The 27,105-nt window shown below is 27.5% G+C and overlaps 1 protein-coding gene across 3 annotated transcripts in view; it reads left to right on the top strand.

The window, feature by feature from the left end:
- LOC109599244 (putative uncharacterized protein DDB_G0282133) overlaps window positions 1-27,105 on the top strand; it is a 36,015-nt gene that overhangs the window by 8,247 nt on the left and 663 nt on the right. The window contains exons 1-10 of one of the 3 annotated variants that reach the window (XM_049961485.1): window positions 4,745-4,809; window positions 19,053-19,137; window positions 20,751-20,948; window positions 21,004-21,146; window positions 22,285-22,414; window positions 22,938-24,788; window positions 24,846-25,061; window positions 25,123-25,785; window positions 25,926-26,092; window positions 26,889-27,064. In XM_049961485.1, coding sequence (XP_049817442.1) covers window positions 19,099-19,137; window positions 20,751-20,948; window positions 21,004-21,146; window positions 22,285-22,414; window positions 22,938-24,788; window positions 24,846-25,061; window positions 25,123-25,785; window positions 25,926-26,092; window positions 26,889-27,064 — 3,583 coding nt within the window. In that variant the 5' untranslated portion in view covers window positions 4,745-4,809; window positions 19,053-19,098. Of the gene's footprint in view, window positions 1-4,744; window positions 4,810-11,475; window positions 11,505-19,052; window positions 19,138-20,750; window positions 20,949-21,003; window positions 21,147-22,284; window positions 22,415-22,937; window positions 24,789-24,845; window positions 25,062-25,122; window positions 25,786-25,925; window positions 26,093-26,888; window positions 27,065-27,105 lie in introns of those variants that run through there. The other 2 variants (XM_049961486.1, XM_020015238.2) reach the window with 2 other exon arrangements.

The raw sequence follows: 27,105 nt of genomic DNA, 5'->3' as shown, positions 1-27,105 counted from the left end.
AACATGGAACTTGAACTTAAAGTTTGTATTCAAATGGAATGCAAAAATGTTTGCGCTGTGATGTAAGAAAGAGCTTTCGTCAAAAATTGTCTGATTATTTTTTTTATTTGGTATTGTTTATCTTTTTAACATTTCCATTGTGTAATAATGTAAGATATGCTTGGAATTTTTTTTGGGCACATTTACACACATTATTTATGATACAAAGAGTACAAATTACTTGTTAATAATAACATAATTACTTGTGACTCATGAATAAGAATTTAAACTATGAAATGTGAATAAAGTTATTTCAAGCAACAACAATTGGGGTTTATCAAAACGACACCGTGACTCAAATGTAACACGTTGTAGATCTTGTTACTTTTCATCCCATCCACAACAACAATTCAGACATTAATAATAAAGTTAAAATTAGTCATCTAGTTATTTAATAAAAATACCACAAAGCAAAATCACCGTGTATTTTCAAAAGACGTTAAGAATTTACCGATGAAACACTTTAAAAGACTCACTACAACTATGCACTCATAGTTGGGACCAGACCGATGAATGTGACCATTGCTCATCATTTTCTTGCTACCGGTATTCATTTCATGGGTGTATTTTTTATGTGGCAGGTGTTAACTCAATGCCACTCATAAAATTATTTCGGCTCTCACTTGAACGTTGGGCAATTCCTCACATTTTTCGGCACTACCATTTGTACTACTGGTTATTCAAATTATCCACACAATACCTTCGTACAACGTTTTATGGACGGCTTGTTTGATTCTACACAACGATTTGTTTTATGTTTTTAACGTTTAACTTTAAAATATGTTTTATTCAACAAAATAATCACCTTTATGGTCGACAATTCTTGGCCAACATTCTACAAGCAACTGAACGTAAGATTAATCTCAGTTTTGATCACCTCTTCATAATTATTAAACCGTTTATTACCTAAAAACATGGAGGAACATCTGAACTACAGGGTGGATGAGGTACAATTTCCTAATACCACATGTGGAAGAAGCAAAACGCCTTTTCTATTGACTATGAAGCTCATATTTGAATAAGTTCCATGAATTTCTGTCTTGAGTTAAAAGTGCTGTTCCACAAGCTTTACCAGCTTCACTCCGTAGTTCAAACCAGTGAGAGTTGTCCTAATCAACCTATTTTAGCCTCTAACAATATAACCTTATATCCTCGTTTATTAAGTTGCACGAATATTGCTTAATTTCTTCGATGGTGCAGGTTTTAAGACGACCTTGATGTTGTTCATCTTCAATGCATTGATTGCCACCTTTAAATCAACAGTTGAAAGTGATGACTGAGATGAATTCCAGCAACGTTGTTTACTCTAAGACAATTGATATTCTCCGTTTAAGAGCATCACCACCATCGGGTTTATTATAAAATTAATATTATTCAGTGGACCACCCCAACAAGTTAGCCAGTAATAACCCGTCCCTGTATCGCCCGGATGCTAGAAATTAAATTCTGCTCGGAATGTGCGTGTTTGTTGCACAGTTAGAAACCGTCTGTAGATAAACGGGTTTATGGTTTGCCAAACGAAACTGTAATTGAGATGCTGAATAGCTAGGCTATCTTGTCTTTTTCTCTAACCAATCCTGTTTTGTCTTATTACATTTTACAGATAAAAGCTAAATTTAACAATCCAGATAATTAATTAATTTGCATGCAAAATATTGATGGCTTATTATCAACAAAATTAGATAACTTTTAACTAAAATCTTTTAATGGCAAATGTTAATGGTTTTTCTTTTGTAAATATTTTCTGTCTACTTTAAGTCGTGGATATTATTTAAATATTATTTGCGAAGTACAAAATTCCCACGGTAAAAGTTACCACAGGATGTGTCAAATGGAACGAGGGTGGAACTAATTAACGTTTGAATGCATTTAATTAAAGAAAAATATTTATTCCACTGAAGGATTTATAAATTCAATAATACCATTTATCAAATACTGAGATTAAAAGTATTAACTTATGGAATGTTAATCCCATCAATTATCTGTTGTTTAAAAATATTGAGATAAATATTTTTTGTAGACTTTAACTCAAAGTAGAATTCTATTAAGATATAATATCCCGTATGTACAGTATATACAGTATTTTAAAATGCAAATAATTTTTGTCCTAGTTATTATGTTCAAAAAAATGTTGTAAATTCAACAATTACATAATTAAACAATTTAAAAAAATAAGAGTTTAATTTTACTGATGATTATTTGTTTTGGGCCGACAAAAAGTAAAGCAATGCTTTTTAATTAATTAATTCTATACTAATATATTGTAAAATTCTCATTATTATAAATAACTGCCAAGTCTCCTACTTTTTGTATCTTATTTTGTTGTTTACTCCCCTAAGTTTTCAATGGAGTTCAGATCGGGAAATTGACATGGTCAGTTAATAACATTAATTTTTCCCTTAAAAGCCACTGCTTCAAATATTTACCATATTGTTCCTCAATATTTCTTTATACATAAAACGATTTATAATACCCTCTATTCAAAGGAGAGAACCCATTCCAAATCCCGAAAAGCAGCCCCATGTCGCCATGTTTAACAGAGTGAGTATGGTAAACTTTGAGTTAAACCTTTCATGAATAAATAAAATCCCATCACTGCTAACCAGATTAAACTTGATTTCATCACTCCAGATTGCTAGTTTCGAAATCGCTAGCTAGCCTGTTCTTCTCTGATGGTAGTAGTTTTTTGGCTCGCATTCTCCCCTTCTAATAATCTATCTCTTACGGTTCTTAAGGAAACATTAATTCCAAGTTGTGTCTTTTAGTAGACCTTTTATTTTGCTGGAACTGTGGAAAGGATCTTTTTTGGAGTAGAACAAAATTTGTTTATTCTGAAACCTATTGGTTTTTCTTAGTCTTTCAGTTTTATTTTTTCTTTCCACATTACCAAATCTTGAAAATTATTGAAAAATACGTTACAATCGATAGTGATATTGATTTTTCTTTCATCGAATTGAAAGAACAATACGATAGTTGATTCTTTGATTTGTAGCTAATAGAATTATTTTCAGTACAAGAAATATTCACCGATATGTTCGTAGACAGAGTGTTCATAATTAGTATAAATTATATTAGATTTGCATATACAGGACGGTAGCAATTTATACATTCATAAAGTTGCTCTACTTTTTGTCAATACTGTACGTCAGCCAGAAATTTGTATTCCTAAAATATATTTTAACCTTACTCAAAATAAAAAAAATATTTATATTTAAGAATTATTTAATAAAAAAATTCAGTGTAATAGTCAAAATGGGAACAAAACAAAAAATTAATTTGTACTCTCATAAGTTGTAATCTTAATTTAAAAGTAAATGTTTGTTGTTAACGCTCTTCTATTACTAAGAAAGTGATATAATTAACGTGAAATTTTGACTAGGTTATAAAAGTTTTGTGTCCATGTAAAGTTAATGTAATTTTCTAAGAACAGCACACAAATGGCGAGATAAGATGGATACCTAAGTAAACCGCACCTGTTTCGTCCTCAGGTATTCTTGGGCTCTTAGATAACAGGTGCGTAATTGCTATCAAAAAGTAAAGGCAACCTATCTTTTTTTCCAAGAAGTGTATCTACCATAGACATATTTTGCTTATATTTTGATTAATTTATTTATTAAGTATCTTCAGAATTTTATTTATAGTTGCACTGAAAATTAAAATTATTATTTTTTTTATAACAGAAGAAAATTATGTTTTTAATTTATCCATTATAAAGGTTTTATATAAATATTTTTGACCACATAATTTTTTACATTTACACATTAAAAATTAATATTAAATTATTTAAAAATTCTTTTAAATTTCAATAAAAAATTTTATATAAAATTTATCAGCTACAGTAATAACTAACGCCTTTCCAATGTTATATTTTTGTATAAAGGGTGACTCAATATGTGTAATTTTGGTAAATTAGCAATTTTAGTTACTCCTTTAAATTTCATCATTTGAATTTTAATGAGAATTTTGATAATACTTTTTATATTATTTTATTCATGTATCTTCAGAATTTTATTCACAGTAACACTGAGAATTAAAATTAAATTTTTGTAACAAACTTTAAGAATATTATGTATTTTGAAAGGAAAAAATTGTAAATTTTCATGTAGGTAGAAGTTTATATTTAGATATTTATAAGTTATTTTTGTTAATTTATCCATTAAAAATGGTTTTATGTAAATACTTTTAGTCACATAATTTTATACAGTTTACACATTGAAAATTAATATTAAATTGTTTAAAAAATGTGAATGTCGTAATTTTAATAACTAACACTTTCAGTGTTATATTTTTGTATACAGGGTGACTCAATATGTGTAATTTTGGTAAATTAGCAATTTTAGTTACTCCTTTAAACTTAGAGTTTTTGTAGAACAACTTATTTTTATTAATTTTTGTATACAGAATGATAACAAACAAATATATTTTCCTCTTTTAGTCCAGTTGTGCAAACTGCGTAAATCGTAAAATTGTTTTTCTGGCCAAAGAAGCATAAGACTTGAAGAATTAAAAATTTTTAATTGTTTACGTCGCTTTGCGCAATATTAAATTGCGGTACTACTTACGGTATGCTACACTATGCTGTGGAGGAGCGATCAATGTTTTACTGTGACTCCGAGCACAATAACAAAATTTCAATCCATCAACTGTAGGGGGGGGGGGGGGGGCTTGAAGTCGCTGAAAAATTTCAGACCGCTTGTTTCAGCGTTGGCATAAAAACATTTCCGTTTTGTTTTTTCATGTGAAGGCGTGTTGCTTCGCTCATACTCAAAGGTACGATGTTATTAATCTTTAAATATCGCATTGCTTTATTATTGATCATTACATCAGTCTACTTTTAATAGTTAAGTTGGGCAAGAAGAAACGACTGTATGACACACGATATTAATATGTATGTTTGAAGTATTGTGCTACAGTTTTTGCATTGATAGTTTTTTCACCACGTTATTTAAAGTGCTTCACTTTCACACACTCACACACGCATATCAACTAACGACCAAGAAGACCTACAATCTAATCTGTTAGTCAAACTCGTATTAGCTTTAATTCAATCAAATACAACAGGTACAGTGTGTCCCCAACTGGTTGGTTATCTTTGGCTGCTTGGAGTATTTCCAGTCCTGAAGGATACTTTCTGGAGGTACATTTATCTAAAAAAAAAATTTAAAATATCGAGGTAATATGTACAACTCCTCCGAAAATATGATTTCTGATTTATTAAATTATCTATAGTTAAGCCGAATGTCAGTTCGTAGATATTATAAAAAGACAACCAATTTGGTATATCCTGCACGACTGACACGTAAATTATTAAAAGAACACGTAAGTGCATCATAAATACTTTTTTAATAGTTACAAAATTATCTTCACATGTGTAATGTCCGTGAAATTCGTATTGGTTAATTTTGGAACAGAAGGTGATTCTTTTTTAAACTGCATCCAATGTTTAACATTTAAACTGGCTCTCTAATAATACCCATGACTGAGGAACCTGAATCTATAAATAGTCAGCACATGTAAATAAAATTTCCAATAACCTGTTCAACCTTATTGATGCATCAAAACGTCTAACATCAATAACAAAGGAGTTGTGTACTCGCCGACATTCGTTTCTGTTTTATTTTAAATTGTGAATGGACAACGGTAAAATTATAAATTTCAACCGGAAGTGTCTATTCAAAGTCTATTTTTGAAAATATATTTAGGAAGTGAGTAATCTGACACTGGAATGAATTTACATAAAGAAAATTATTGGATTTCATGTGATGTGAACGTTTTGCACTGTTATAATTTTTACAGGTCGCATTCAAAGTGAGTACCCACTGGACAAAGTTATTTACATTTAATTTTAAAATAATCACTATTTGAACACTTTCTACAAGTAAATTCATGCCACGAAAAAAATATTGTGAGTTTTTGCAGCTGAAGGAAAAAACAGTTTCAGATTCAGATAGTCGCTTCCCATTTAACGTTTTGTTTCTGAAGAAGTCATTTTTATTGACTAAAGAAGTTCGACTTTGAGTAAGTTTATTAATTTGATTGTTTTACAAATATTTTTTCTGATTTTTATCTTTTTTATACTTTTTGTAATTTTTGTAATTTTCCTAATTTATTTTTTTAATTTTTATAATTTTAATAATTTTTCTAATTTATCTAATCTTTCTAATCTTTCAAATTTTTCTAATTTTTAAAAATTTTGAAATTTTTCTAATTACTCTAATTTTTATATTTTCTAATTGTTCTAATTTTTTCTAATTTTTATAGTTTTTATAATTTTTCTAATTTTTCAAATGTTTCAATTTTTCAAATTTTTCTAATTTTTATAGTTTTTATAATTTTTCTAATTTTTAAAATTTTTCTGATTTTTCAAATTTTTCTATTTTTTTTCTAATTTATTTTTTCTACTTTTTATAATTTTTCAAATGTTTCAAATTTTTTAAAAATTTATTATTTTCTTATTTTTTCTAATTTTTCTAATTCTAACTTTTCTAATTTATTTTTTTAATTTTTCAAATTTTTTTAATTCAATTTTTTCTATTTTTTCAAGAATTTTTTAAAATTGTTTAAATATTAAATTCTTAAAAAAATTTAATTTTCCTATTTTTACTAATTTTTCTAATTTTTATGGTTTTTATAATTTTTCAAATATTTCAAATTTTTTAAAGTTTTTAAAATTTCATAATTTTCCTATTTTTACTAATTTTTCAATTTTTTCTAATTATTCTAATATTAATTTTTCTAAATTTTTTTAATTTTTAAAATTTTCTAATTTTCCTGTTTTTTCTAATTATTCTAATATTTTATTTTTCTAATTTTTGTAATGTACAGTCCACCAAACAAACTGTTATCGCAATCTTCAGACTTTCTTTAGATACTGCTCCATCAGGTTTTCCAGCTTCAACCCAGGATCAAGACCAGCAAGAATTGTAGTTTTTATTTATTAAAAGGCTCAACACTCACTTGTGCTGGATATAAGCTAAAGGCAATAGTCCAATTTTTTATTATCCTCTCTTAATATGAATGCAGTCCATTTGTCCAATATCACCTACATAATCTTCTCCAAACGCATTATACAGGAAATTGTACAAGAAGTTTCTAATTTTCTAGAAATTTGAACCCACAATAAATTGATGATAGTTTTTATAATTAGTTTTGTCGCAATATGCATAAATTATTGTTTTCTCGTTGAAACTTGTTGTCAATTTACCACATTATTAACATAAAGACTGACCAAGTAATAAATACAACATTCATGAGAAAAAAAATGTTAATAATAACATCTAAAACCATGCATTCAATAATAAAAAAAAGTAAATAAGTAAAAGTCAAGTGATTCTAGAAAGTAATGCATTAAACTGAAATGTATATTGACGGGGTGATGCAAGTCTTCTGGAATTACTCGTATGTGTATATTTTGTATGTTCAGTAGTCAACACGGCACGTACGGATCGTACGCATTGGATTTTCGTATCCGGTACTGAATTTTTAATGAGATTGACCTAGTCGCATCACATTCGAAAACGTTTGTGATAGGATACCTCTAACGTGGAAATTTACTAGACCAGATAGGTGGCAACAGATAAACATTGCTTGCCTTTTGATGTCTTACGAAAAATGACTTTGTTCGTAATGGGTACATTTCAGGAACAAGTGTAAAATAATAAGTCCTTATAAAAATTGTCAGTACTTCCATTTCTGCTCTGAAAATGCTGGTAACAACCAAAATCAAGCAATTTGGAACACCCAGTTCTTCTTGACGAATTCCGCATTTTGTAACAGTTTGACATTTCAGGAACAAGTTTAAGGACTATTCTCTTTCACATATTTCATTTTTACGTGTAATAAAGTATATCTATGAATCCATATAACATTAATATTTATGTTCAACATGCATAACTGTACTACGTGATGTAAAGCAAAAGGGAAACGTGTGTCTGTGTTTACGCTTAACATTCCATCAAATCATTTTTAATTAATTGCTCTGACATTTTAGTTTATTACCAAATTAAGTAATATCGGTGTATAAAGATGTGGTTGTCCGGTGTGATGAATAATCTCACGGCATGTAACATTGATCTATTGTTAAAAAAAACTGCATATTTTTAATTGTTACAAGGTCATATGAAAGTATTCAAAAATATCACAGTGAAGGTAACTAAAAACATTTGAAAATTAATTCAGTGTTTTTTAATTTGTATTCGAAAACAGGCTTCACTGCACCTATTATAATAAATGCTAAATACCAAAAATTAGCAGGTTTTTTATGTAATACGTGATGCACACGAAATGGTGTTTAAAATTGTCTATTACCTATAATTAACATAATTAAAATAATTCCATCGGAGTTATGCAATAAAATATCAACTGTCGAGCTTTTAATTGCTCAATATGCAAATAATTTGCTAGTATATGCAGGAAATTTAGCAAAAATTAAATAAACATTGAAAAGATTTCAATAAAATGTTGGTATCCAATAAAATACATGGTGATTCCTGACTGATCGATTGGTTATGTAATAATGACAGTAAATATGTATAAATGTACATACCAGTTTGTTTCAACCATATATATATATACATATATACATATATATATATATATATATATATATATATATATATATATATATATATATATATATATATATATATATATCACTTTGGGGCGATAACCTTGACAACGTGAATGGCGTTACATTTGCAAGATATGTTACTTATATATATTTTATGTACTAATTAATAAGTCATTAGGTGTACACACATATTCGACATCAATTATTTTCATTTTCAGAAATTCCCAATCTAACATGAACAACAATAGCAGTTTGTTAACAATTTAAATGTCTACAGATAAATAATTATCTAGAAAATGTAAATAAAAACAAACATTTGTAGCGTAAGACTGTAATAATTAAGTAGTAAGTACGAACTAAAATTAAACAATTTTAAAAAATTTGAAAAATTATATATTCTAAAAATTTAGAGAAATTTGAAAAATTAGAATAATTAGATAAATTTGAATATTTTGAAAAATTGTAAAAATTAGATAATTTAGAAAAATTATAAAAACTATAAAAGTAAATTAGAAAAATTTAAAAATTAGAAAAATTTTAAAAACTACAAAAATTGAAAAATGAATAATCAGAAAAATTTGAATATTTTGAAAAATTAGAAAAATTATTATAATTAGAAAAATTTAAAAATTTTGGAAAATTTGAAAAATAAATTAGAAAAATTGGAAAAAATTGAAGAAATTGAAGAAAGAATAGAATAATCAGAAAAATTTGAAAATTATACAAATTAGATAAATTATAAAAACTATAAAAATTTTTCTAATTTATATCTAATTTTCAGTTTTTTCTAATTACTCTAATTATTATAATTTTCCTAATTTTTACCATGATTTCTAATTGTTCTAACTTTTATAATTAGTTTAGTTTTTCAAATTTTTCAATTTTTCTTTCTTCTTTTAATTTTTCAAATAATTTCTCAAATTTTTATAATTTTTTTAATTTTTCAAATTATTTTTAAAATATTCGAAATTTTTTAAAATTTTTAGAATTCTATAATTTTTCTATTTTTTCTAATTTTTTTAAATCTAATTTTTCAAATTTTATAATTTTCCTATTATTTCTAATTTTTATAATTTGTTTTTATAAATTTTTTAATTTTTCAATTTTTTTAAAAATTTTATAATTTTCTTATTTTTTCTAATTTTTCTAATTCTAACTTTAGAAGAAAGAATTAGAATAATTAGAAAAATTGAAATATTTTGAAAAATTGGAAAAATTTAAATTATAAAATTTGAAAATTATACAAATTAGATAAATTAGAAAAATTATAAATAAATATATATATATATATATATATATATGTATGTGTATATTATAATTTGGGATCCCCAATTTGTAATCTAGTACTTACACAGTTACAATTAATCACAATTCACTTAGATTTGATAGTTTTTTTTTGGTGTTTAATTATATTGTATATTTTTTATATTGACTGGAATTAAATCCTTTTATGAAATTTATTACAAAATAAATAATTTCTAAATATGTACATATTATTAACTTTTTTTACAACACCTCTAAAACAGAAATACGTCTAAAAGTTTTATGTAAAACGTTTCCTTTATCTGTTAAAATAAAATAAATAATATGGAAATCAAAATATTTTATTTACAAAGATAAAAAGGAATTATTACAACAATAATACAAAAACACATTGTAAATGTTAATATTAGAATTTACTTTAGTAAAATAGAATGTGCACAAATTAAATTATTTTAATTATGTAAACAAATTTCAATAGTGAATTTAACTACAGGAAATTTGTCATTTACATAAATCACAATAATAGTCGATAACAAGAGGACAATACGGTTTCAGATGTCGATGATTAGTTTTAAATTGGGTAGGACGAGGCCAAAACTACTAAACATTTATTTAAACAAAATATTTTATTTTCAATTCATTTATTTTATAATTAAATGTGTACATACAATAGGATTCTGAAAAAAAATGTAGGAAAAAATTATAATTTTTTTTTACAAAAGAGTCATTGTTGTTTATAAATAAATACTGACGTATTAAAATAATAGTTAATTAACATATCATTTGTAAAATTTTGTTCGATCACAGATCATAGCTCTCTTTATGTATGCAGCAAATTCAATTGAAACTTATTAATAATAAGTTATTGTTTCTCGCAGTTAAAAAGAAAGCCACGGAAACAAAGTTGCTTTGGATGTGTTAGTGGAATATCATTCCCACCAGTTCACTGAATACAATTTTATAATGTAAATCCGACACTTTCGAAGTGTTGAAATTCAGTTTCTTTGATACACTGTGGATAAAGTGTAATTTCTAATCGTAATAACCCATTCTCTTCTGTACGGGACTTGGCAATTAACTTTGCTGTTTGCTAATATTACGAAATACTTTCAATCTATGCCAAATATATTTTGTATCATCATTTTTGGAGTTTTTTTTCTTCATCGGACGTTGATGTTTCTGTGGTCTCTTTAGTACTGCGAGAAGATTGCTAGAGGATGGAATGGGTCTCCAGAAGGCGGTACATGCCTAAAAATCTCTCTTTTTTGATTTCCCTATACATAAAACAGTTCATTTTATCAATAATTTTCTATAATGGTCTTATAATAAGTCAAGAATAAGTTCTTAGTATTAAGAGTCTGGTTAAATAGTGGCAAAAAGCGTATATATATTTGACCAACAGATCAGACTAATATGTATGTCTAAAGTAATCTCTCTTTTTAAGATGTCTAAGAAAAAAAGCAAAAAAAGATATATAGAATATTGAAATATATTCACAGAACAAAATTTGAATTAAATTTTTTATTAAAAAATATCTGAATTAATACCTTTGATATTTACCGACATATTACTACTTTTATATTAAACATGTATATTTATTTTTTAGGTATGTTTTTTCTACTACGCACTTGTGGTGAGTTACGATTTTACCCACATAAATTAAAGCAGTGCTTTGTTTGCTATCAAGGCCACTGTTACTCATAATTCTCAGTTATTTATTTTTTATTGTTATTTTCTTAACTTTATAGGTATAGATCAATTAAAACGTGGTTACAACAATTAATTTCGGTGTATCTGTATTGGTTTCTATTTTTACATTCCCTATCTCTTGATTAACTTGGTAATTTTTCTCGAAATTAATAAAGAAATTTGCAAGGAAAGCTAAAAAACATAAAATACTTACTTAATTTAATGTGGTATAAGTATAAGAGATTTCACTAGTTATTATTCTCAACAACCAAAAATTTTACAAACGTGTCGAAAGTATTTAAAATTTCACTTTTGTTCATTAAACTAGTTCGTAATTATCATTCTGGTGACTCGAATTTAATTAATTATGTATTAATTTGTATGATAAAACAAATATAAACAAAAATATAGACTTTTGTAATGTTTTTATTATTATTAAAAAAAAAAAAATTATAAAGGTTTCCTATATTAAAAAGATCGTTCACATTTAGCGACATCGAGGAACGTCACATTCACGTGGTATTTTTAGCTTTTTCTGAGCTAAAATATATGATGTTATTAGATTTTTGTTAAATTTACGACTACGAAAATATATGCGTATTTATTAGTGTTTGTATATCAACTCAAAAGTTTCTTAAATTTATTTTCCGGTATATTTTTAACTGAGCACCGGTCTAGTTAATTATTTGAAAACTTGATAATTATGTTAGGTGGCAAGTTTTTTAACATAAAAATTAGTTTTTATAATTGAAGTTGGATAAGTAAGGTTGGCAGTCAAACTTGACGGAAAATTGGACTTAGTTACAGGACATTTTACTTGAAATTACATGTGGAATAATAATGTTTTTATTATTTTGTTCAAAATAAATTAGAAAAGTCAGTTTATAATGTCGAGAAGTTTTTTAATATCGTCCTTTATGAGAAATTTTAATAAATTCACAATTTTTGCCACTTTTTTGAATATCAGATTTGGTTCTTAAAAAAAGATAAACAAAATGAATTACCAATTACACCCTCTATTCTTACCAGAAATATCGTTATATCTTAACAATGGATAATTTAACTTATGAAAAATACTATTTTCCATATATTTTATCAAATTCAATAATCTTAACCAGGGATAATGTAATATATCAATAATTATTTTTTTTTCAATTTATTTTATTATTATTTATTTTGAACTAAGTTTCATTTGCGGTGTCGCAGGAAGTAACATTAACTAACATTTTCAATGGAACACCCCGTATATATTTGAATTTTGAATTCTATTTATTTAAACAATTGTTTTTGAGTTGTTTTCCAATTTTTGACAGGTTGATGGTCTACTTCAAATTTTTGTAAAGCCACCAATGATCAAGTCTCCATAAACTTAATAGATATCCTGAGAATTACTTTTGTTTTCAATTTTTTCCATAGACGTTTTGCCTATATTCAAATACCATTGAATAAAATGAAATTGGCGTAAAAAAATTGATATTCATTCAGTATTTCCTCATGGTCACGGTCTAGTTCAACATTTTTGCGTGCATCTACATGTAGTGCTATTAACTAGGTGATATTGTAAAGAGCAAAAATGGAAGTAAAAAAAATATGTCTTCTATTAAATATTTTCTAAACACTGACTTTCATTAATCAGATTTATTGACTAAATTGGAAAACTAACGAAATTCTCCTTATAAGGTGATCAACTCCAATTTATCTCCATATGTGGTTTGTTGCATAAAAGTGATTTACCTACATACAAACATAGGTGTACATAACAAATATTGGTTTTTATTATTATTAATTCACCTAAACAATTAGACGTATTTTTTATCATTCGATTTAATATTTGTCTCTGCTGTGTACCTCCTTAATGGTACTTAGGGTGATTTTAAATCTTCTCAAATTTTCTCAGTTCAATTTTTTTCCTCCCTTCACTATAAACAGTTCACCAATATCAAGACCTGAACTTTCATCGAAAATTATTTGAAACTTTATTTTTTTTTAAATAAAGTTTTTCAATTTAGTCGTTAATTTCTAGAATATAGATTTTCATTTTATGACATCAGAAATTTGGAATTTCTTTTAAAATAGATAAATTTTATCTTATTGATGTGTCATCTGATAATGCATTATTTCCCAATGTGTTTATATTTTATCTATAGATAAAAGTATTAAACTTTTGGCTAAAGATAACTAGTTATAATTAAACTATAAAATTTGTAATTTTAACTACAAAGTCCATTATCAGTAAAATGGACCAAACATCCAAAGACTGTTGAGATACTGAATATCAACATTGAGTTAATTTCAAATAAATTCTAAATTAAAATTAAAATGTAATAGTAAACATCCCGTATGCTATTTTTTAAAATTTACTAATTCAACACTTTCAAAAAACCTGTAATACTTTTTCTATAAGATAATAAAGAAAAGGTGGGAAAATTTGGTTGATAAATAATGGCCAATGACCACCTTGTATACATTTATTACAAAACATCCGCTAACTTTCAATGCACGTAACTTATTTGTACGTACATCTGTTAGACCGTCAATAACAATATGTCCGATGTAGTTTATTTATTAACGTAAAAATACAGTTATTGAACTGTTATGTATTACTTTGAATAAACAATATACGAACAAATTACTTTCGCATGAATTTTAATGATCATTTGACAATGTTTTTTTCTTAAATTATAAAACAATACTCTTCCCACGAACATTTTCTTTATGTAAGGTTGTTCTTAAGAAATCTCATGCTCTAATTGTTTACGTCACATTGCAGCATATTTGTTTTCACATTTTATATGGTTAACGGATGCGGGTGTAACCAACTAAATTTTGTCCTATATATCAAATTGGTTACTAGTGAATAATTATATTTATTATGTCTCAAACATTAACATTTTATTGTTCATTAGGAAATGCAATCAAAATACTTTATATTTTAATTAAAATAATTACACTATATATTATTTCTATAATTATTCATTTTCACCATCTGATCCCATTCTGTTGAATTTAGATTCATCACTCCAAAGTACTAGAAGGCAAAATTTTGGAGGATAATTCCTATATTTTTGTGCAAACTTTAGCTTTGTTCGAATAAAGAAGGCAAGAAGAAATTTCGTTTACTGATTTTTAAAATTTATCTGTCTATAAAATTAGTTGTTTTTTATTTACAATTGAATGTGTTGTTTCATTTTTGTTAGGAATATTGTAAACCATTTTTCGGAAGCTTCTTTTAAAAATATTAGCAATGTCATGTTAATTATTATTTCCATCTTCTCTGGAGTGTAGTCTTTCTTTTTTAATAATATAAATCTTACTAAGAGTAAAATGTTTGTATATACATTAGAATTAGAAAATTTCGAAATCAAATCGAAGTCTAATTTTAATTATTACAGTTCTCTCTATATTAAGTAATTTCTCTAAAGTATTTGACAAGGTATTATATTCTGTCATTTATCAAAGTGTTCATTATATGATGTATTTATGACTTAAGATATAAGTTCATTGTAAAAGTCAGATGTATGTCATTTTGTTACTTTTGGTCTTAATGATAATCTTATCATCGGATTTAGATCTTGCACTTACACTGCATCCTCTGGCGTTCCGCAGGGGTCTAACTTGGGACCCCTATTATTCCTTTTATCCTCATCAATGACTTGTTGAGTTTGTTATGCTGATGATCAGAAACTATATTATCAAGTCGATAGTATTGTAGAAGTCCTGACTCTACAAAAGTTATATTGACTCATTGGTGACATGGTGTCAGAGTAATAACCCTCTAGCTAAATGTAAAAATAAATACTTCTCCCACAATGCAGTTTAGATAGGGAAATTGACATGGCTAGTCAGCATAATATTAATTCTTTCCCTTAAGAACCACTGCTTCAAATATTTTGAAGTGTGCTTCGGGTCATTATCTTGTTGAAAATAAAGTTTTAATGGCATATTTTTATCTAAATACGGTACCATATTGTTCCTTAATGTTTTTTATATATAAAAAACGATCCATGATACCCTCTATTCAAAGGAGAGGACCCATTTCAAATCCCGAAAAGCAGTCCGACCCTTCGCCGTGTTTAACAGTGAATATGGTAAACTTTTGGTTAAACCTTTCATGAAAAGGTCAATTTACGTATAAAATCCCAGATTAAATTTGACTCATCACTCCAGATCGCCCGTTTCCAATCATTTAATGTCCAGTATAAAAGGGACTTGGTAACTCTGGCTCGTCTGTTCTTCTCTGAGAGTAGTATAGTTTTGGTTTTTTGGCTGGCCTTCTTGAATGAAGACCCCCTTGTAGTAATCTATCTCTTAGGGTTTTTGAAGGAACATTAATTGTGTTTCAAGAAGACCTTTATTTTGCTGGAACTCAGGAAAGGATCTTTTTTCATATGAAATTTGTTTATTCTGAAACCTATTGGTTTAGTTTTTTGATTTGTAGCTAACAGAATTATTTTTAATACAAGAAATTTTCACCGATATGTTTGTATACAGTGTGTTCATAATTGGTATAATAAATAAATATAAATTTATTATTTAATATTTATTATTATTTATAATCTTTATAAATTATCGGTAAAAAAAACATTGGTTATACTAATTTCTAACGAATTTCCTGCTGTGTTTACAATATTGATTCTAGATTACTATTAATTACTTGCACAATGTTTATATTTGATAATATGAATTATATACACAAAAGAATATTGTATGAAAAAATTGTGTACCTACAAAATAGTTCTATTATACGTCTATTTTTCTTACTAAATTGAACTATTATACTTTCTCGTCCATGCCCATCAATTTTTAATATAGTCTGCCGGCGAACCTAAGGCTAAACTATGATTCCTTCCTTTTTTTACCATAGAAGATTGATGTTGATGTAAAATGTTTACCTTATATTTCATGAATGGCGTTGACTTATAGTCCGCGTTGTAAACTTTACTGATGCTACTGTGTCCGTAATATGTAAGGCCTTCGGCCTAGATTGAAATTCGGGTCCCGTTGTTGTTGGAACGTTAAGACTATCTATTCAATTTCAGTTATACATTTTCGCTAACGGTCACATCTTGTTTTTGCGCAAAATAAAACTACGAGTGCTGTATAATAAGTAGAAACACGGGAATTTTCTAATAGCAGCAGTGCCATCTGTGACCTAGGCTAGATATTCATCTTACAGCCCTCGTAAGTCGTTATATTAAAAATAGTAAACTTACAAAAATTTTGCTTTTGCCAAACCGTTTTTGAGATGTACGGTAATAAGATATAAATTAAATTCCAATTATAAGATTGTAATTTGAAACGAACAGTTAATAGATTCTGCCATGTAAGTATGCACAGGTGTTCTTATGAAAAATGCGCGGAAAGAATGTTTCAGTGTTTTAATAATTAAATTGACGTATATAACAGTACCAAGTTGGTTATTGTGTTCTATTATTACGGATAACTATGAATTCTACTATTTTATATTGTAAAATTCAGTCAGCTGACGCCACTATATGTACGTAAGGAATTACGTGCATTGTGTCAACTTGTATTATTTGTATGAAGGATCGAGCGTTGCCTTTTGCCTGCCATACTATCATTATGTTGGTTCCATTGAAAAGTGCTTCCCAAAACGTAGCAACGGCATTTATTATTGTCGTTATTGTCGCATATGCTTTAAAGCTAACTGTACTCTTTACATTTTATTTCTAATATTCTATTTGATTGATTAGAAATTGTATGGCACTTACTTCCTTTGATTACATTTTTAATTAATTGATTAAAATGTATGAGATAATATGTAGACATAAAAAAATAGTACTTTCCGTGACATCCTGTACCATATAAAGTATTGGCAGAAAGTAGAGGAAGTTTTTAAAATTTAAATAATGTTTGTCCTGGTTATTATATTCAAAAAAATGAATATTGAAAATTAACTTCCCTTTATAAATTTAACAATTACACCGTTAAACGATAAAAAAAATAAAGAGTTTTTAGAGAGAATTTTATTGATGATTATTTGTTTTGGGCTGGCAAAAAGTAAAGCCACTTATGCTATTTAAAGTTTTATTACTAAAAATAATTGGTAATTAGTATTTTAATTAATTCTACTATAATGTATTGTAAAATTCTTATTATTATGAATAACTTCCAAACACCTTTTTTTTTCATGGAAAACAACAGATGATCAATAATATTTGAATCCATATTTTGCCAGGCCTCTTGCAAAATCGTGATAAATATTGCTGATTTCTATAACCTTTGCGTCTTATTTTGTTGTTCATTATCTCCCATAAGATTTCAATGGAGTTTAGATTGGGAAATTGACATAACATTAATTTTTTCCCTTAAAAACCACTGCTTCAAATATTTTGGAGTGTGCTTCAGGTCATTATCTTGTTGAAAATAAAGTTTTAATGGCACATTTTTATCTAAATACGGTACCATGTTGTTCCTTAATATTTTTTTATATATAAAATAATCCATGATACCCTCTATTCAAAGGATATCCAAATCCAAATCCCGAAAAGCAATTTATATATTTTTAAACTTTTTAAGTTGCTCTACTTTCTGCCAATACCGTATGTTGTAATTCGATCTTCCATATAATATCAACGAGTCCGGAAGTATAATTAATTGATTATTTTTTCAATTTATAAAAATATATTTCTAAACGACATCCAATTTTTGTATAATTAGTAGGATTTAACTAATTATAAAACTTCACCAATGATTTCAAAAATCAAACATTTTTTTTGTTGGATAATGTAATATAATTGCTGTTTTCAGTTTTTTAGTTCTGATTATATTAATTAATTTTATAAATGTATCTAGACTTCTTGGTAGGAGGAGTTCTGCGAACTCCAAGAAGTTATAAAGTATAAAAAAATACTCTAAAAATGTAATTAATTTTTCCACCACTTATTTACCACAAAGTATGTGTATAATTTCGGTTTTTTATGGAAATTGGTATTCACCTAGAAAAATTCTATACAGACTTTTCAGGGACACCCTGTAGAAGGTAATTCACCTAATTGATTCATTAGAGGCTCAACTGGAAATAACATTAACTTGTTTTTTCAAATGGGACCCAATAAATATTGGAGTGACTGAATGTTTGTAAAATTCTAATGAATCATTTAAATGAGTCACTCTGTCTGCATTTTACAATAATATATTAATTAACATAAATAATACGTTGAACTAGACGAATATAAAATTTACAAGTAATTTACAATTTATGCAATTATATATCTTTTTAAAATCTGGTTAACTAATTTATTATTTAGCATAAATTAGACAAATAAATTACCTAACTACAATATCTTAACAAACAATTAATAGTTTATATTTACTCCAACTAAAGTCAAGTGTTTAATAGGTTTATGAATGTAAATATTGTATTGTGTTTTGGATTGTTATCATGTTATCACAATATAATGATACAACAAACAATAATAAGACATATATAAATATGTTTCTTATATGATAAAATTGCTATTTGTTACAGAAACTACAACAACTCATAGAAGCATGAAGAAAATTTAATTTGAAAAATGGATAATCAAGAACATGAAAAAGATAATGATAGAAAGGTGAGTACTTTTTGTTACATAATTTAAAATTAGGCAGAATTAAAAGTCCATTAAAAAATAACCAAAAATGGGCAAAATATTTTGAGGTGACTCAAACTAAAAATAATTAAAAGGAAATTTTAAGTTCTTATCATTAATAATCTATTAAAATGTCACTTCACTACCTGAAAAGTAATGACTTGAAACTACTAAAATAATTATGTCCACTTTTGATGACATTTATTTAAATATATCAATAATCATATTGATAATAATTAAAAAAATACTTTATTTGTTTAAATTAATATTTGTTAAAAAAATCTTCAATCAATGACATCAAGGAATATGTATCACATTATTATTGCAATTGTTTGGTGATTGATTAAGTTTTAAAACTACCATAATTTTATACCTATCTGACAAAAAGTTGTGTAACTTCTTTAGTTTTTTATACAACTACTTAAACAGTTTGGTAACTGTTTTAATTTTGTATAGAATACTTAAAAAATCTCACAATTATCTTTTTAAAAAAGAATTTGTGCAAGTGACTTAATTTTATACAGACCAAATACTTATGTAAAAATGTATCCAATTACCTCAATTTTATACATTTCTGTAAGAAGCTAACTGTTTCAATTTTATACGTATACCAGAATAAATTTTAATTATAACTGCTTAATATGATTCAGAATAAATTTATTTTTATATAGAAGTATTTTAAAAATTCCAAATCTGTCTTAAATTTATATTAAATTGATCAGAATAAACTTAATCTGACTTAAATTTGAATTCAATTAATTAAGTAGTTTTAAAACTGTAAAAATGTAAAACTTAAAATTTCGTACCTATGTGATAAAAATATGTGTAATTCCTTTACATTTATATTCGTCTACTAAAATGGTTTTAAAACTGTATAGAATACTTAAAAAAATATCAGAATTATTTTAATAAAAATGAAGAGTCGTAATTCTATATAGACCATAATTATCTAAAAAGCTATCCAACTCTCAATTTTATACGGTTCTATCTAAGAAGCTTCATAACTGTCTCAATTTGACATGTAATCATTTAAAAAATGCTAAATTTTAATTATAACTGCTTAATATGATTCCGAATAAACTTTTTTTTACGGAACTGTCCTAAAAGTTCAAATCTGTCTTAATAAAAATGAATTTGTATAAGTGCCTTAATTTTATAAACATATAAATGTCTAACTAGATTATTTTTAATTATAACTGCTTAATACAATTCAGAATAAACATATTTTTATATAAAACTGTTCTAAAAATTCCAAATCTGTCCAAAATTTGTATAGAATCTTAATATCATACCTATCTTATAAAAAGTTGCGTAACTCCTTTAGTTTTATATATAACTACTTAAACAGTTTTACAACTTTTTTTTAATTTTATGTAGTATGCTTAAAAAGTCTTACAATTATCCTAATGAAAAAGAAGTACAAATATCTTGAGTTTAAACAAAATTATCTAAGAAATTACAAAACAGTCTTAATTTTCCACATATTTGTTTAAAAAGTTATATAATAGTATTTCTTCAAATTTATAAAGAAGGAGATGATTATCATTACTTTTTTAATACATTTAAATTTTTATTAAAATATTTATTTTTTGCAGAAGTCTAATACCGAGTACCTGCCCACAAAATGCCGAATAACGAAACCACCGCCTCCGAAACCTGCAGCAAACCCCTTACAGTTCGTAAAAGTAGCACCATGTCCCCTATATCAAAAAGCCCAGGAACAAATAAAAAAAGTCGAAGAAATAAAACGAGAAAGAAAAGAAATAACAGAGGAAACAGAAGATTGGCAGCTGGTAAGCAACTTAAAATGTTATCAATTCAGTTGAAATTTATTAGAGCCCCATTTAGAATCTTGACAATTGGAAAAGTAGCAGAAGGAAACGACAGGAGCACATAATCGAAAGAGTGGTCGAGGTAAAAAAATTGGAACATGAAGAACAAGAGAAAAATAGAAGAAAAGGGAAGACGTTCAACGAGATGATGGGGGACAGGTAATTAATTGTATTATCATGTGAATGGACAAGATGCCGTCATTGTGTAGGTCTTTGCAAAATTGTCCGTTCACTGTTAAAGTCACTGAACATGCGACTCACCGAATTAATGCAGTTCTCGTCATTTTTAAATGTTGTGAACCACAAGCACGATTGCAACGGTAGTTATCATTCAAATGCCTCAAATTTTTTTCATTTCATTTCGATATTAATACAGGCATACAAGTCGGCGTGGTAGGCACCGGAAAACCACAGATTTCTTGCGAACTCATTCAAGTATAATATGTCATTTTATGACGTGACCTGTGGTAATGGCATGTTTGTAGCAAATAAGCCCTCGGTAGGATATACAAGTTGTCTGTTAAGTAAACAAGTAATTAGAATAAGTGTATTGCAATGTTTTGTAATCTATTAGTCTTGAATTACACAACTCAACAGTCGCTTTGGTGCCAGCTGTTCCTGGATAATGTTTTGGTGTAGAATCCAAAATTGCCATCATACCAGAATTGAGTGTCGTAGTAAAATAGATTTGTTTCGTTGAATCTGGATCCAAGTAAGATGTGGACACCTTGGAGAGATTCATGATTATTCAATTCTTGATGATTAAAACGTTGAGGAATTGTTAAATTTGCTTCAAAATCACTGGTTGTCTTTATCTTCCATAATTGCAGGAATACTGCTGAAGGATGGAGTGACATTCTTCAGAATGTGGTATAGGTCTTACTGCGAAGTGTAGATTAGGATATGTCCATCCAATAGTATTCTATTATTCATCTTAATATCTACGTCAGAAATTTTCTAGTTTCCATCCAAAAAAACATTTTGAGGTTGAAAGAATAATATGGGCCTATGCCCTTCAAAAATTACAGTTGATAGGCAAAATCTGATTATACATTAAAAATATCCTAAATTAATATTAATATTACATTATAAATATCCTAAATAACCGGCTCCATAAAAGAATCACTTAGTTGGCCTTCTTCTTCCCTTTTAGAGAAACTTGAACATGTAAATTTAAATAGTATAACCATTCTAATTTTTTTACCTAAAGGAACACAGCTAATGTGACCAATTATAATAAAATCCTAATCATGAATTAATAGAAACACTGTTTTGTAACTCAGTGATTACATTTTAGGAGGCATAAAGTGACGATACCTTTGTACGAAGACGACACCAACGATCTAAGTGACTATGGTATTGGAAGTAGTAGTTCTAAGACGAATAGTATAAAAGATGTTGACACTGATGATAACGTCAGTATACTCGTACGTATAAATTCTCACAGAATCTCAGATATGTGTGTAGTTAACTGTTAATTACAGAAAACGCATTATAATCAATATAACCTTGTAAATAAAAATAATGCCACTTCACATATTTATGTTAAATTTGTAAATATTATAATTAACTCATAAATATTAAATTATATCACATAAAAAAATGTAGATATAGTTAGCACTAAAACTAATCAAGAAATTCCCAGAGTTTGTAGTTCATTCAAATACTACTACAAACCGTAAAACATGTAACGTTACTTGTGTGTAGGTATTACATCTACATGAAGTAGAACACATAACTAGATTGTAACAACCCATAAAAAATAACGATGAAAAAACGGTATGTCAAGTTACAAAACTAACATTAAAAACGGTTTCAAATTTATGGTGGTATCAATTGAACGATTCCAGTTGATAAATAATAATAATAAAATGTAAAGGTTATATGAAAATCATATGCACATATCTGAGAAAAATTATAATAATTATATATTTATTATTATAATTTTAGGATGAAAAAGAACAGAATTCTTTTGACTCGCCTAGTGTTAGAGATAATTCAAATACTTTAAACCAAAGTGAAAATGAGACCAATATTTTAACCAAAATAGATGATTCTAAAAATAATAATAGTAATATATATACTAGTACCTTAAACTGTAAGTCAAATTCAGCGGAAGTCAACAACTCATCAAATCCGTCATCTGCGGAGCAATATACCTACGAGGGTGCGATACAGGATTACAGATCCAGAATTCAATTAAAAATGAATGTTGATGAATCCATATTTACTAGAAATAAAGATTTATCCAAATCAAATGAAGCCCAAACAATACTGCCTCGTGGTGAAATATTTAAACGCAAAGAATTGTTTGAAGGAGACAAAACTGTTGAAATAAACACGTACGAATCGAATACATCTAGACGGTTGTCCGAGGATTTTACAAACACCAGAAGTATTAAAGACAGATTGAAAAGTTTGGAACAGTCGTTTGATCAAGCAGCAAAGAACAGCGATAAAGATGACATACAAGTCTCTGTTAAACAACGACTACAAAATTTTATGAAACTCAATGACGCCGACAACCAGAATAATAACGCAAAAACGAGGCCTAAAAGGAACAGCACCTATTTACTTGAAAAATCAAGTAGCACACCTACCTTTGATATAAACACCAAAGATTGGAGTAGTATTAACGTTCCACAAGAACATAAAGATTTTGACAATGTTAACAATAAGAACAATGATAGTGGAACGGAAGAATATCAATTAAATTATATTCCATCCACTTCTTCTATCGAATTAGCTGGTCTTTCTTCTGATAGAGAAGATAGTGGCATCCAAACAGCTGATGTGTCTTGTTCGGTTAGTCAAGCAGATGATCCTGTTGATACCGACTTGGAAACGGCAGCGAATACAATTCCAAATTGTATTGAGAAACTCAATCAGGAAACAAAGAACATACAATTAATGAAAGAGTTCCACGAAGAACCTGTAGAGAAAAATATGGAGGTATTCCAAGAAGATTATCCCTTAAAAGAACCTGTAGAACAAGACATCACAAAATGTAATGAAGACTATAATGATATTACTAAGATAACCGAAAACTTCTTACAATACCTTAAAATTGATGCCTCAAATAATTTATCTTCAGATGTACAACATGAAAATACTCAACAAGAAAAAATCTTACCAGTAGATGACAGTGACACAAAATCACTGACTTACAACAATCAACAACAAAATCAGTATGAGAACGTAGACATTGTGAACAACTCCGTCGATTATCAAACCGTGCCCAAGTCAGCTGACTACGAAAATGTAGTCATTTCTAATAACCATCCGCAATATGAAAATGTGGAACTTAAAAATTACGTTCATATAAACAGTTTGGAGGAACCAATACAAACTGTTGATATTTTAACGAGTGATTTCCTCAATAATTCACCATTTATTATGTCAGCGGCTTTAAGGGAACCTCCAAAGGTTAAGCCACCACCACCACCGCCACCCGAAGAAGACGAAAAACCCATGAAACGAATGAACTCGACGAAACGACTTAAAAAGGAAATCCATTTGAAACGTTCCAGCTTTTTGGGACTGGATGAACCTACAGATGATCAAATTGACCCAGACATTGGGCTGGAGAAGCCTCCAGATATCAGTACATATCTACAAAGAGAGTCAAAACTTGAAAAATCTTTGTATAAAAAGATGCAAGAAGATAGAATTGGCAATCTAAGTAAAGTTGAAAGTCAAGATTCGGGTTTAGATATAGATAGGGGACGATTATCGAGTGACACGTGGTGTAGCAGTATTGGAGATTCTAGTACACCTAGTCATGAAAGACAGGACAGTGAGGTAAATGTCTTAATTAATTTATTTATTTATTTGCTTATTATATGATTGTATTTGCAGCAAACTAACAGCATAACTTCTGAGGAAGATGAAATAACAAAAAAAGAAAGAGAAATAATTGAGCTTGTAGAAAAAGAAGAACAATCACGAGATCCTGCCACTGAATGTGTAAATACTAATTCTAAATCTAATAGTTTTTCCTCGGCAAAAAACGAAACGTCTTCTTTTGAACCATCTTTGGGTAGTGAGCAGTTTAAAAACCCATATTTTCCTCAGGTAACGAAAAAACATTCGTGTTAAAACTTTACAAACCTAACATAATATTATGGGTTTTCAGCCATCATCAGATTTTGATGATCAAGATTCTGAGGTTTTAAAAGTAGAACAGGAACTTAGACAATTAGAACAGGAGGAATTAGAAAGACAAAGGGAAAACTTATTATTTAAAGAAAGTCGTACAAAAGCTAGATTACAAAATAACAGACACTCTTTAGAAAACATATGTGATGACAGCTACCTACCTATAGAATACAGAAAGTCCAATCCTGAGCTTCAGCATTTGCCTCTGGAATATCGTAAATCAGTACCTGATGTACCAACAGTTTATAGAAATATCCCAGATATGGACATACAATACAGGCAATCAATGCCCAACATTCAGCACATGTACCAAGCTTCAGCCCCAGAACTCACATTGGTCAACAATGACATTTTGAATAACAGAAAATCACTGCCTAATTTAAAGTCGGACATTCACAGATCTGCTTTTCAGTCACCACCAATTAAACCACTGCCTCCACTTATTGGGAAACCTCTAAAAAATCCCATAGAACCAAAACACTTGTTTAATCCAATAGTGCCTGGTGACCACAAGAAACAACCTCTTTCAAAACACAACCTGCATTCTTTGAGTGCCGCACCAAGACCGAGACATAACGATAACTGGATTCAACCCAAACCTAAAACGGAGAAAAACTATAATCAGCATTGGCTTATACAGGTAAGTCACTAGAGTTACTAGTTCAATATATTGAAGAAATATATAGAAGGAATGTCTATATAGAACTCGCCACTATATTGTCAAATCATCGTTAATTATCATATATAATTATGTAGCCAAGTCGTATTTGTTAATTATAGGAAGCTGAACAAAGGCGAATATCCGATCAACAGAAGAATGCGTTTTCAAATCGCAACTGGCAACAGCAGCGGCATGAAAAACATCTACCTGACTCGATTATACAATCTTTAACGCAGCGCGTCCAAAATAGAACAAATATCAACGAGCGTAATTCACAAATAAGAAGGTAGGTAACTATATGTAGTTCTATTAAAATAGAATTGCAGAAAGATCATAGTTTTTTTCGTGTAAGAAAACTCTGTAGAATATTTTAAGTGTAAATATTTTTATATAAAATAAATATAAAATATAAAATATAAAATAAATAATATAAAATATAAAATATAAAATATAACATATAAAATATAAAATATAAAATATAAAATATAAAATATAAAATATAAAATATAAAATATAAAATATAAAATATAAAATATAAAATATAAAATATAAAATATAAAATATAAAATATAAAATATAAAATATAAAATATAAAATATAAAATATAAAATATAAAATATAAAATATAAAATATAAAATAAAATATAAAAATACAAAATATATAAAAGTAGGTCAAAATTTAAAATTAAACATTTTCAGAAATTGGTTTAATTCAGTTTCTGAGAGCCTGTTTATTTTATTAAACATAATTACCAAAATTACTCAGCGACTCAAAATTCTTAAAATTTTAACTTGTAAGTGGCAGAGAAATGCACTTCAAACTTGCTGTTTATATTTATTTACACATTTCAACAGTCCACAGTAAAATCTTGATTACCCCATTGCTAAATAACAGCAACAGTTGGTGGTACATACGTATTAACAGAACTTCTAAACTGGAAACAGCTTGTAACATTTACATGGTAATTATGTTAACATTGTAAATTTCTATCAAAATCAATAGAAAAGTAAAATTTTTTTCAGAATTGTATATAAATTGTACATTTAAATAAATGTATTAAAATTTTGTTTATTCTTTGTAGACCTGACCAAAGTCCAAACAGAAACGACTTCATTCAACATCCATACTTAACCAATCCACAGACAGTTGGACATGCCATGCCATTATCATATCCTCCATTAGCGATGGAAGAAACTCAGGATAGAATGTTAAGTGTCAGTGGAAAAAAGAAATGCTCCTATTGCGGTCGTGAATTAGGTGAGTACTCCGAAATTATTGTTAATTTAATGAATTTATCC

Source organism: Aethina tumida, chromosome 1 (genome assembly GCF_024364675.1).
Source record: "Aethina tumida isolate Nest 87 chromosome 1, icAetTumi1.1, whole genome shotgun sequence".
NCBI classification, from domain to species: domain Eukaryota; kingdom Metazoa; phylum Arthropoda; class Insecta; order Coleoptera; family Nitidulidae; genus Aethina; species Aethina tumida.
This window is presented reverse-complemented; position numbering and strand designations above follow the sequence as displayed.